The 13,704-nt window shown below is 47.1% G+C and overlaps 1 protein-coding gene across 1 annotated transcript in view; it reads left to right on the forward strand.

Annotated features, from left to right (window-relative positions):
- The first annotated feature begins 5,641 nt into the window (after positions 1-5,641).
- The window catches only part of Pthlh (parathyroid hormone like hormone), an 11,893-nt gene continuing 3,830 nt past the window's right edge, over positions 5,642-13,704 (forward strand). The window contains exons 1-4 of the mRNA XM_028891669.2: positions 5,642-5,840; positions 6,082-6,175; positions 6,409-6,533; positions 12,413-12,829. Of these exons, the coding sequence (XP_028747502.1) occupies positions 6,433-6,533; positions 12,413-12,829 (518 nt within the window). The 5' untranslated portion in view covers positions 5,642-5,840; positions 6,082-6,175; positions 6,409-6,432. The remainder of the gene's footprint in view (positions 5,841-6,081; positions 6,176-6,408; positions 6,534-12,412; positions 12,830-13,704) is intronic.

Genomic DNA, 13,704 nt, shown 5'->3' on the forward strand with positions numbered 1-13,704 from the left:
CTGTGTCAAGCAAGGTAGAAGGTGGGGAGCAGCAATGGACTGCTCTGACCACACACATTCCTGCACTCACACAGACAGAGATGTATATACACACATATACAAATGCTCACAGAGACTTTAAAAAGTAAAATTCCTGGAAGAAAATCAATCTTCTAAATTGCAAAACAATAATAAAATGCCATGCTGTTTTCACTTTGTACTTACTACTAGATCTAGGAGATGGAACTCAGGTCCTCAGGGTGGCAGCAGGCACTTTTAGCCACTGGACCATCTCACTGGCCCCCATATCCTGACTAGAAAGGGGATAAAAGTATTAAAATATGTGTTCTGAGCTCCTGTCTCATATGGAAGGTCTTTTATGAACTGGATGCTCATATCTATAGTCTATAGATAAAAGTACAGAATATAAATATGAGTCACCAGTATCTACAATAGCTTTTGTTTGCAATTATTATTCAAATGGAAATGAATCTTCAATAGCAAGGAAAAAGAAGTCAAAAAGTGAGATGTGACAATAATTTAAAAGTCAAAATGTTCTTTGCCTTATCATTTATAAGAACTTAATTCAGGTTTGACTTAAGAGTCCCTTGGAACACAGTGCAGAACAGACCAATCTCCGTTACATGCCTTGGAGACTCTGATGACTGAGGAAAATGACACTCTGGTCAGCAATGCCTACACCATCCACCATCCCCAGGAAATGACTGGGCTGAAATCTCAGAGCTATTTAACCAGCTCTAGGACTCAGTTTCCACCCCTCTAAAAGGGAGAGTTGTGGACAAACCACACAGCATAAATGCAATGATCAGGTAGTGGGTGCTTCCCACATATGGCAAGATCATTGATATGTCTCATTTTCCAGCTGAGGGTGGATCAGAGAAGAGAGAGAGGGTGCTAAGGTAGCCAAGGTTGCCTAGAGATTGTGAGGTGCTGCTGCCTGGGAGGCAGGGAGCAGTCAGCTTCAGGGAGGAGCTGGACAGATACTCCAAAATTTGGGCTGAAGAAGTTTGACCATGTGCCCTAGGAATGGTGTCTGAGTGAACAATCTCGCAGAAGCTGTGCATAGGCAACCACACATGCAGCCAACGCAGGTGCTGGCAGTATTCCAAGCCGTGCTCCAGGGCTCAGGGCTGGCTGCGATCGCCCACACGCACGTCAAGGCGTCCTAACCACCATGGACAGCTCACTGCTGCCCCAGCCAGCTTTGTACAACTCACTAACATCAAGGGATCCACCCAAAAGTATTCCACGCTCTGCACCCCTCTGTGATCACCGCAAGACAAGTGGCATGCGAATGGAGCAGGCTGCAGGACTGAAGAAGCCTCTCGTTGCCTGCGATGTGATCTTTTCAGGAGCTACTTCTTCATTTCCTCTACTCTCCCTCACAGCCCCTCAGCTTCACCTTGGCTCCACGGTGTGTGTTAAATGACATAAAGCAGGCAGCGTTGGACCTCTGGCAATGGTGAGCTTTAAGGAGTTGGGGAGGGTAGCAGGAAGGAGCCCCTGGGCTGGGAGAGAGGAGCATCCCACCCACCCTTTTCTCAGCCCCAACCTATCAGGAATTTATCCTCACCATCTCCCTGGGGTTTATCACACTTCTAACCTGGAACAAGACAGCCCAGCTCAGAGGATTTGGAGAATAACCTGAGCCCCTGCCCCTGGGTCACACGGTTCCCCATGTCTACTCTGGCAAGAACAGAGGGCCATCATGCATTAGGCTAGTGGACTCTGGCTGTGGCACCACCAGACACCCAGCATTCCCCACCCCTTTGCAAGACAGAATGCCTCAGTTCTTTTGCTGTCAGCAAAACTTTGGCCATAGGGAGTCTAGAAGCTTAGGAGGGACGACTAAGCAAGCCCAGGAACCTTAGGTAAAAAAGGCAAGAGGACCCAGCCCTATACACAGTCTTTCTTTCAGTCCTGAAAGCCAAGCTTGCCTCTTCCCTAGAAACAGGGATGTGAGCATGCTGCTATTCTGCTGCTGCAACACCACCACTCCCCTGGCCTCCCCCACCTCCACCCCAACCCCTGCCTCCCCACCCCCACCCCGCCTCCCCACACCCTGCACCTCAGGGTACTTGGCTTCTTCTTGCTATGTGTGCCCACAAAGCCAGAAGCCAAAGAGAAGGCCATGCTCTATTGTGGCCTTAGTTCTGACAAACATTCCAGAAAAAGCAGGCAGGCCCCAGAGCCATACAACCAGCAGCTAAAAGCAAAACAGATGTAAGGCCTCACCTACATGCCCATATCTGGAAGTCTTCCTGCCTGAGGAGGGACTGTAAGTTGACCTGTTTTATCAGGGGACTAGGGCAGAGAATGGGGTTGGAGGAATAAATGTTTCTAAGGTCCTAGCATCACCCTGGGGGTGATGCCCTCTAGGCAGCCCAGTTGGGCCACCAGGTTCACATGCAAGTGGGACATGGCTAGAAGTTTCTATGGCGTGGCAAGGTATGGTCTGGCTGTGGGTTGTCCTTTGAACAGGGGCGTCTTCGAAGCTTCTTTGTGGTCACGTGCAAGCCCAGAGCTGTCAGCTCAGGGGAGCCAAGGACTTAAGTCAGCAAAGGGTTTCCAGTGAGCAGCAGCCCAAATGATGCCCTTTCTCTCTGCCTCTGTCTCTGTCTCTGTCTCTGTCTCTGTCTCTCTCCTCCCTCCCTCCCTCCTCTTCTCCCCTCTCCTTATTCCTCAGATATGTCTTGCTAGCCAGGGGTATGAAGGTACACAAGTGTGAAACCTTGGGAACCCATTTTCCTAAGACCTTTACATCATCATCTTGGGCTCCACCGGGAGTGTGTCTGGATGAATAAGTGTCTCTTGTATTTGGAGAAAACAGAGTGTTGTCCAGGTGGGGTCCACTTTTCTAACAACAAGAGGACCCCAGCAGCCTGGAGAACTGCTCAGCCCCTTCCTGGAGCAGCCTTCCAGGTATTAGCAGAGTCCCATCCTCACTTAACTACAAACTGATCATGAGAAAGTTCTTTCATCCCCTATGGATGGAAACCTCATATTCCTTTCCCCTTTGGCTACCTTGAGGTCAACTGACTCTAGCCTCCTCCTCGCTGAGCTCTATCAACAGAGCTGTGACCCCTTGGAAGCAAATGAGACCCTACTGAAGTGGTAACTTCTCTTTATCAATAGCAAAGTGGCCAAAGGGAAGAAAGGACGTGTGTTTGTTTGTTTTATGGAGCTACGGGCAGACAGATGTGAGACCTGGCTGCTAATCCTAAATCCGAGTGCTCGGCTCATACTGGTAAATCTAATGTTTATTTCTTTGCTTATTGTTCAACCCCAAAAGGAAAGTAGAGAGTAAAAACAGAGAACAAAGACAACTTTGAGTTTTCTGTTTGTTTCTTTCCAAAGAGAAAACATGCAGGTAATACCTATTAACTGGTGATGAGCATGAACTTTAGGGGTGCGGGGCCCTTCTTTCAGAGCTAGGTTTGGAAAGCTATCATTGGGGATAGGAAGGGAAGCCTAGAGACTGCTTGAGCTGGGTGTTCCCCTAAGTGTGAACCCACAGGGACAGGCCTTTCTGTTCACCACTGTGCATTTCTGTAACAGGAAGCCTTCCTCTCACCTGGTCAGGCAAGTGTCCTGTTCATAAGCCTGCAGGTGGGGCTCCCACCATGCTTCCTTACCGTCTCCTGTCCTAACACAGGAGTTAGACTGTGATGTCAGAAAACACCCTTTGCAGCCAAGGCAAAGAATTAGGGTTTGGGTAGATGCTGCGGGGGATTCACTCAAGAAATGCAAATTCAGTTCAAAGACTTCAGCAAAAAATGAACAAGGGCCACCTGGAGGCAGGGCCTGCTTTCTAATAACTGGAAAGACCACTCACAGGAAGTTTGTAATTCATTACAGAACAAATATTTCTAAAAGAGACTGACAAGCTCTCCCTTCTTTGGCCAGAACTTAGAGGAGGTTGTAACTCCAGGGAAAGGTGAAGCCATACACCATGAGGAAGTGTTGGGAGTCTGAGGAGATAACGCCACTTATTTGTCCTGTGCCTGGGTTTTCTCTTTAGTTTCTTCTTTGTGTGTGGAGAAGAGGAAATTCTTTAAAAATGGATGATGTTTTTTCATTTAAAAAAAAGTGAGTGGGTGAAGGAGTAGAGAGAGGAGGGAGGGAGGGAGAGGGTCAGCTTTGTCTAATTAGAAAAAAGCAACAGAAAGCAGTGTAGAGTTCAGTCTTTAGCTCACAGTGTGCTGCCCGCATGCAGGATGCATGCACAACATAAGCCACTTAGTATTTTGAATCTAGTTTTTGTTTCAACCTTTTATTGAGGGAGGATAATTTTTTTTTAAAGTCAGAGTAATTTGAGACTTGGCAAAAAGTACCTTTGGGTTTTTTTTTTTCTTGGTGTGGCAGCAAATATTATCATTTTAGTGTTAAAGGAGGCTCGAGAACATCAACAGAATAGCTCACTTGTGAGTCCCTTCTTTTCCTCTCACAGAGCTCACCACTTCAGCTCTCACAACTAGGGCTCCAGCATCGTTGTGGGAGGGGACTATCACAAAGTGTTGCAGGTTCAAAGGTTGTCTGTTCATGCCATGCAAACAGGTCTAACAGTTACAAATTCTTAACCACTTAAAGGAAGTTCTGGAAATTCCCAGTTTTCTTTTTAAGGTAGGAGGAAGCCAGTTTTTTTTTCCCCCACAAGTATGAAGTTTAAAGGAATCAAGGGAGGGAGACAAGAGCTTCTGATGAGAGGGGACCCCACCCAAGACAGCTGAAAGCCTTAACTGCTGGCCTGCAGCAGTGCCTCAGGGGAGGAATGGATGAGAAGTCCAGACTTCCCCCACCCTAGAAGTCTGTAGAGCATCAGGGGTACAGCCCAGGCCTGACAATGGTCAGGCTCCCATAATCTTAAAGTCTGAATCACACTAGCTTCCTAGAGGGACAGATGAAACCTACTAGCCGGGCTGTCTAGTGGCTCTCATATTCATTTCTGCAGGATCTAGGACCTGGGGGAACCGGTATCCACACCCACATCGCTGGACCCTTTGCTATGTGATAAGACCCAGTAACTCACAGCTTTCTCCCCAGCCCAGCAGAACTGAGAGGCTGAAGCAACTGGGTAGGGTTGCCCAGTGAACCTACAGCTGCATAGAATAGGTTATCAGAGGAAGGGTGGGTAAGAAGGACTCCGCCTTTGCTCCCGTCCTCTGCTCTGCTATTCCAAAGTGGGTCTTCATCCTTGCCCATGCACTCTTACTTGGACCCGCTCCAGATGTGATGTCCCCAGACTTTCCCAAACAGCAAGTCCATAAATCGCTTTTGCTCTCCTGGATGCTAGCGATGGTCCCCTCCCCAGGAGAAGGCCAGGCTAGGCAGGAATGCTGGCTTGCAAGAGAGCGAGCTTGCAGGCGAGCTTGGGACTCCTGGGATTCTCTGGCCACCGGGTCTCCCTTTTTACCCGCCCTTGGCGACCAGGGTTCCTGGACCTGCAACTCCGGCGGCGGCAGGCGGGGTCACGAGGAGGAAAGCTTCAGATCGGCCCACGCGGGGCTGGGGCTGGGGTGGGGCTCGGTGGCTCGGGCTCCCCTGTGTTCCCCGCCCCCGCCGGCCAGTTCGCCCTTGCTCCGCCGGCGCGCGTTCCTCGGGCGCCACCTCTTTGCGACTAGCTCATTTCTCAGCAGGTTGGCCCCAGAGCGTGTGAACCTTTTCGGGCTGGGCTCACAGCTCCTCTCCAACCTGCGCCGCCCCAGCTGGGCCGCTCCGCCCCGCCGCCGGAACCCGCCCTCGCGGCCACCTGGCCCTCGCATCCACGACACGCGCGCCTGCAACTTGTTCAAGGGCGTTGTGGAATCAACTTTCCGGAAGCAACCAGCCCACCGGAGGAGGTAGACCGACAGTTATGTATATATACGCGCTCTCCCGCAAGTGGCTGTGCACCCAGAGGCCCCGGTCGCAGGGCAGCTGACTCCCACGGGACACTCGCATTTGAGGAAGGGGTTTGCCCTGCCCCAAGAACCCCAGACCGCTGCCGCCAAGACTAATTAGACATTGCTATGGGAGCCACGGCAAAGCGCCACGCATCCCCGACGCCTATGTAAAACGCTCAGGGTTTCGCTCTTCTTTCAGAGGAAGCTCTCCGGTTGCTTTTTCCCCTCTCCGGGTCCCTTTTTGCCTGTGTGGTTTGGGAGAGGCACAGTTGGAGGCGCTGATTCCTACAGAAGTAAGTGCTCAGGGGCTTCAGAGAAACTTTTTTCTTTCTTTCTCTCTCTCTTTCTTTCTTTCTTCTTTTTTTCTTTCTTTTTCTTGTTCTTGTTTTCTTTTTTCTTGTAACTTGTGAGATGCTCTCGACGTTGGAGTGGCTGTTGGGGAGCCACGAGCTTCGAGAAGAGGGAGCGGGGCAGTGTGAGGAAGAGATGGAGAGCCAGGACTGACTCTCAGGTTCCATTCTTGCAGGTCCCAGGGCCAGTGAGCGGCACGATGCTGCGGAGGCTGGTTCAGCAGTGGAGCGTCCTGGTATTCCTGCTCAGCTACTCCGTACCCTCCTGTGGGCGCTCTGTGGAGGGGCTCAGCCGCAGACTGTAAGTACCCAGTCCTCCCGGGGCGCAGGGTGGGGAAGGCCAGTGCCAGAGGTGGCCAGGCTGGAGCCATGCTGATGCCCAGGGCTTGGAGCCGTCCCTGACGCTCCCAGCCTGAGTTAGATACAGTCACAGTCACCCCCGGTACCTGCCACCATGAGGCTGAGCCTAGGAAGAGTTGTTTGGAGAGCTAGTGAAACACCTAGACAGGCAGGCAAGAGACAAGTTTGATGTACCTTTCCTTAAGAGGGAGCCTTTCCCTGAATCTCTCTGTCCGCAAGATCTCTGCCTGCAGGGAACCATCAAGGTTATTTACCGGCCAGGGAGGTTCTGAAACTCAGCAGAAAGCCGAGGGATTCCAGAGCGAAGCCATTTGTGTGCTTGTGTATGCGCGCGCGTGGACAAGTCTAAATGTGGGTGGCAGCTTGTGTGTGGAAAGCAAAAACCTTGTGTTTTATTATGAATGACATAATTTTAAGCATATAAAACAGGACTGCGTTACATAACAAATCATATTATATAATTTAGTAGTAGCAACTTTTCAGTGGCAAACTTCCAACTTTAGTATTGATATCATTCAGGAAGGCGGCTGTGCTTGCCTCCAAAAAGGACTTTAGGCGTGGAAACTTTCTTTTTCCTGGAATTATCACTAACGGTTCTTTAATCCAGAGTTGAAATATTTGCATTATGGACTGAAAGCTTGTATTTGAACATTCTCAGTTGGTGATTTTTTTTTTTTAAGAAGAGTGATTTTGACTTTGAGATAAGCATATAGCCAAGTACACCAGCAAAATATCACTACAGTGTTTGGTAAGTTAAAGGTGTGTTTGAGTATTCTTCTGTCTTGAAAGTATTTTGGGCATAGCAGTTCATCGCTGTGTATATATAACATCATCTTTGGGCTGCTCTCTGAGCAGCAGACTCCGTGTTCAGGATGGGGAAACCATAAGGTTTAAGAACTGAGCAGAGTTTGACTCTGGAGAAGGCATTAAGGAGGACTTGCTTGCCTCACAATAGAAATAGCAATATCTACCTAATATTTACAGGCGAGTTCTTGGTGCTTCTTGTAAATTCCCGAGGGTGTACAAAAAGGCAACTGTTCTGCGCCTGCTCTTGGTCTATTCTTATTAGTTCGGCAGAAAAATCTTTAAATGAAATTACTTTAGACATGTCTGGATCTTGGCACTGAAATGAAAATCTATTATGAATCTCCTAAGGCGAGTTGTGTAGAACATTGTACTGGAGATAAAGCAGTATTGTGTCCCAAGAGTGAGGGTTCTGTTGGCTGTTTCTGAAAATTGTCTTCAAACTTTTCACTCATTTTTAGACTTGTGTGAAATTCAATTACCTAACATCCAAATATAAATACAGATGAACTGGATTTAAAAAAAAAAAAAAGCACACTTACATACTGTATTTATTTGGCTAAGAATTTCTGTCTTGGAACAGAGCCAACTTTTTCTTTAAAGTTGCTTAATACCTATTTTCTCTTTTGAGAAAGAGCAAATGAGCCATGCTTGAGTCCACAATGACAGAATAAAAATAGCACTAAGCTGTCCTTACAGCTATTTTTAACTCTTTCTTTGTTGCACCTTACAAACCTACCCATCAGAGACAATTTGGCAGCCGGGCACTCCGCTCTATTCTTTTTGTAGGTGAAATATAATATTGTAGTTAAACGCTCACACTTAGCTATTGTTATAAAACTACGAGACATTCATATACCTAATGGCTAATAGCTCATCACATCACAACTGAGGTTTTTCAAGGAAGTTGAAATCATTGGCAAATGAAATTTTTTTGTTAAATCATCACAGCCAAATGGAGTTAAAAAAAAAAACTCATTATTTTTTGCATGGCTGCCAAGCAACAGTATATTCTGTGTGCTGAACAAAACATTTACCTACTCTTCCCAAGATCAGGCTAGCTCCTTGAAAGAAAATTTTAACTTACCATCAAACCATATCAATACCCAATTTTAGGGACACTATTGAAGATGTATTGATTTTTTTTAAAGCTAGAGAGTTGTACCTTTTTGGAGAAAAAAGACTATCATAAGTGTGCCTCTTAAGCTGTTTAAAGGTGAATATTAATGATTAGTTCATGATCAAGTTGGCAACTGGTAAGTTAGGGTGAATGGTTGCTGCTGTGTGGATGAACACAGTGGCTAGTGGTTCCTCCATGTTTGGTAGAGCAAGGGAACCCTGGAGATGGAGGAGCCTGAGGCATCCTTGGCTGTCTTACTTGGGCCAGATTGGGTCTACTCCACGTAATGAAGGCATAACTTTCTACTGAGTCATAGGGTTGGAAGGAAGCATTGTGAGTCACACTCACTCTAACACCCTCACTCTGTGTCCTCTGTGGACCACAGAACTTTCTCAGACCCTTGAACATCCCCCAATCTTCACATCAGTGCCCTCAAGCTGCTTCGGGAGAGAAATTTCCATGACTGCTGTTCCCATTCCTTGACAGTTCCTTAGACACTTCATTTCCCTCATCGGAAACCCCCTTTCTATCAGAACAGCTATGTTTTGACTAAAGTCCAAGTTATCTCTGTTAAACATTTTGCCCAAATTTTTGGTTTTTTTTAAAACAATAATCAAAGAAGATGATAAAGCATAATGTGCTTATTTTTCTTAGGTCTGTAATAAGATCCGTGTGAGCCACTGTGCTATATGAAATGTTTACAGACTTTATGAGTAACAGATAATGGTTGATGTCATATTGGCAGCTAACGTGTTTCAGAGTTATCTACATTGAAAACCCCTTAATTTATTCCACACAACCAAGATCTATACTGTTTGTTCATGTCAATTATCCTTGTCATCTTTTATTTTGGAAGTAGATCTTTCCATGGATCTTATTTCCCATTGATGATAAAGATATTGCTGTGTTCTCCCACCCCTCTGATTTCCCAGGCAGGTGTGTGTGACCACAGTATTTCAAAGGTAGTTGCATTTAAGAGATTAAGTAGTTTATCTAACTGTGTGTAAGATTTGTATCTAAGAAAATTTGTGTTTTCTAGGGGGGAGGGTGGCTCAGATAACAGAGTGCGTGCCTCATATGCGTGAGTCCCTGGGTTCAGTCCCCCGCATCATGTAAACTAGGCATGGTGGTGTACCTTATGATCACAGCACTGCAGAGGAAGGAGCAGAAAGATCGGGGTTCGGGGCCATTCTCAGCAATGTAGCAGAAATACACACCAGAAAAATGTTTTAAAGTGTTTTCTACTATGCTAGCAATATCTTCTCAAAAGAAGATAAGGGCCTTGCATCTCATGGGAGAGGTACCAAATACCATACTATTTGAGTTTTATAAAACACAGGGATAAACTACTGTTGCATTTCCCATGAGATCCATCCGGGGGAAGTACAGTTGAGTTGTGAAGGTGCTATGATTCATGGTCGCCAGGCTGGCCAAGCTGACGGATGCCCGTGCCAGTCTCAGAGGCAGGGGCAACGGGGACTTGATTCAAACAGATCAACCACTAAAGGTTTGGCTCCAAGTTCAGATAGAATTGAGCTGTGCAGTGAGCTTGAACAAGAGAATGACAACAGCCAGGAATTGGGGAAGAAATAAAAGTCCCTACCATGATCAATTATCAGCAGAAGTTTCTTTTTAATGTAACCTTTTGTAAAAGACACCAAAGTGCCCAGCGTCATTAGAGCAATCCTGTCCTTTAAAAATGTTATTAGAGGATATAAATACATTGTACCCAAACCTCAAATTTGTAGCCTATTAAAAGTTTCCAGATTACTAACTGTTACCAGAGTAAGATATTTTAATCTATTCACATGTGGCACCTTCAGAAAGGAAGAGAGCCTCGTCATGCCTCATTTAAACCAGGCTCCTGTTAAATTCCTTTCCATGAAGTCATGTCTTTTTTTTTTTTAACAAGCTATATGGCTTAAAGTCAGTCCCCATACCAAAATACTACAAGGAAGACCCCACCCCAACCCCACAATAAGCCAAGCTCTGAGAATCCTACCTCCTTATTTTGGTGATGGAAATGGCTTTTGGTTGAGTTGGTCTTCGAGGATTATGATACGTTTCCATGTGGTCAGCCCATTGTCAGGGGCTTATATGCTGTGCCTCACACTTCTTGTTACCACTCTGTGGTGCTTGCTTTGGCCTTGCTTGAGCTTGGGAAAGTGTTGGGGGCATTAAAAAGACAGTCTTGACTTTCAAGAATCAGAATCCTGCTTTGTGGCGTTCCTTATGTGGACTGGAAAAAGTCATCTTCTCTCCACACCTCATCTTTCCCATCTTTAAAACAGGCCTAATGAAGCTGTTTATTATTATCTCTAGGGGTTGGTGAAGTTCTATTAAAAAGGCAGAAAGGCCCCAAACACTCTTATGGGAGTAAAGTAAGAATGATTATGAAGTGGGCCTGCAAAATACACTCAGATACTTCTAAAGAGAAGCCATTTCAGACAGCTGGTCCACTGGCAAAGACCGGGGTTTGGTCCAAAGCTTAATTAAAAGCTTTAGATGGTGGTGCACACCTATGATCCCAGCACCCAGGAGGCTAAAGAGGGATATAAGCCCAGCCTGGGATCCATAGAGAGTTCCAAGGCAGCCTGACTACATAGTAAGAACCTGCCTCAAAAGGAAAAAAAAAAGGAAGGAAGGAAGGAAGGGAGGGAGGGAGGGAGGGAGGGAGGGAGGGAGGGAGGGAGGAAGGAAGGAAGGAAGGAAGGAAGGAAGGAAGGAAGGAAGGAAGGGAAAGAAGGAATGGAGGAAAGAAGAATGTGCAAGCTGAAGCAAACCTGTTGGCTGGTGTGACCGGAGGAATGTGTGTCATCCTAAAATGCAGATGGCCTCAAACTCAAGGCAATCCCCCTGGCTCAGCTTCCCAAGCACTGGAATTATAGGTGTTCCCCCATAATACTGAGCCCCTGAGATTTTTAATTAAAAAGAAAACATTGTTGCCGGGCGGTGGTGGCACATGCCTTTAATCCCAGCACTCGGGAGGCAGAGGCAGGCGGATCTCTGTGAGTTCGAGGCCAGCCTGGGCTACCAAGTGAGTTCCAGGAAAGGCGCAAAGCTACACAAGAGAACCCCTGTCTCGAAAAACAAAAAAACAAAAGAAAGAAAGAAAACATTGAAGTGCCAAAGGAATAGGGGATCTCATTGAGACAGAGTGTAGAATAGACCTCCTGACACCCCTTTAGGGGAAAACTTCTCTATCGTGCCCCCTTTTCCTTGACCTTCACATACAGGTTCCTTTGCATCTTGGCCCCGTGGTTCCCTAGACAACCTTCCTATTCCGTCTTCCCTCAGCCTTTCTTGTCTCTTACTCTCACACTTGCTGTTCACCTGTTTGTGTTATCATGGTCTTACAGTGTGCACGTGCGTGTGTAAACTTGGAGGGTGCTCACTCAGAGCAACTTCATTTGTATTTCCTGGGATGGGATCTACCTCAGAAAAGCAGGGAGCTGGAAACCTGGCTTTGTTTCTCCAACAGAATTCTGGGGAGTGTGATGAGGTGCTTGTAGTTAGGGTCCATCTCCTGGTTAGATTTTCTGCAGCAATACCTCAGAACAACTTTTTATTCTATTCTTTATTACATATTTTCGGTGCTGAAAACTGAACCCAGGGCCTTGCACATGCCGGGCAGGGGCTTTGTGACCGAGCCTCATTTCTATGCCGAGCGTAACAGAATCACTGTGTTTACAGCAGGCATGGCAGCTGAATTCGATGACCCCTTTGCTTACACAGATGCCCCCCATTTATACAGAATGCTCCTGTTCCCACCATGGCGAGACTTGGGGACTGGCTCCTAGGTCTCCCCTTCCTAGCTCCCCTCCCTGCTCTACAAGCCAACTGCTCCCCCGAATCCCTGCAGCGGCCTCTGCTGACGCTGCCTTCTCTCCTGACAGCAAACGCGCGGTGTCAGAGCATCAGCTGCTGCATGACAAAGGCAAGTCCATCCAAGACTTGCGCCGCCGCTTCTTCCTCCACCACCTGATAGCAGAGATCCACACAGCCGAAATCAGAGCTACCTCGGAGGTGTCCCCCAACTCCAAGCCCGCTCCCAACACCAAAAACCACCCCATGCGATTCGGGTCAGACGACGAGGGCAGATACCTAACTCAGGAAACCAACAAAGTGGAGACCTACAAAGAACAGCCGCTCAAAACGCCAGGGAAAAAGAAGAAGAGCAAACCCGGGAAGCGCAAGGAACAGGAGAAGAAGAAACGAAGGACTCGGTCTGCCTGGCCAGGCACAGCTGGGGGCGGCCTGCTCGAGGACCCCCTGCCTCACACCTCCAAAACCTCGCTGGAGCCCAGCTCAAGGTACTAGCGCTGTGCTCAGCAGGGGACCCCTGCCTCCCTCTGCCATGTCCAACAGACCCAGAACCTTCTCCAATTCTGTATCTTGATCTGAGGCCGCATAATTTAAAACCAATACTCCCAGCCCTATTCATTATTGCTCCACTAAACAATTTAATTTCTCTGCTTCCCTCCCTCTGACCCAGTCAACTTTCCTTCTTTCCTCCATCACTCCTCTTCCTTTATCCTCTACCTTCAGTCCTCTCCCATCCTCTCCTCTCCTCTCCTTCCCCTTCCCTTCTTCTGGTTTTTGCTTGTTTGTTTCGTTCCTGAGGCAGGGTCTTCCTCATAGCCCAGGCTGACTGTGAGCTCAAAGCAATCCTCTTGTCCCAGCCTTGCTCAAACACTGGGACTATAAGGTTCCCCACCAAAGAATTACAGTAATTCCATTTCTTTCCTGAGCTTCTGAACCTAGTAAGCCTCATCATAGCTGGCTGAGAAATAATTCATGCTCTCCATGTCAACATCTTGGAAAACCTTCCTGATAGCTTTTTTCTTATTTTTCTTTCCTTCTCTCTTCAAGGAGGAACTCAGAAGGCCCTGATAGTCTCCACCAACATGGCCAGGCAGTATCTCACATACACCCTTCTGAGCCATTCACACATTATTTAATTAAATGCATTTCATTACATTTCTGACTTATCTTGATGTAAACACATTTATTTGATTTTTAATTACATCTAATTCTGGTTTCTACCAGCTTAAGAAAACGGCACGGTTTCCGACATGTTTCAGTCTTAGTTTAGGTTGAAGCTTCCCCGTGTACTTCTGTACCAGCAAGTTGGCGTGATTTCCTCCTAGTAACACAGCAAGAAATAAGGCACCATCACATCTAGACG

Source organism: Peromyscus leucopus, chromosome 3 (genome assembly GCF_004664715.2).
Source record: "Peromyscus leucopus breed LL Stock chromosome 3, UCI_PerLeu_2.1, whole genome shotgun sequence".
Lineage (NCBI taxonomy): Eukaryota > Metazoa > Chordata > Mammalia > Rodentia > Cricetidae > Peromyscus > Peromyscus leucopus.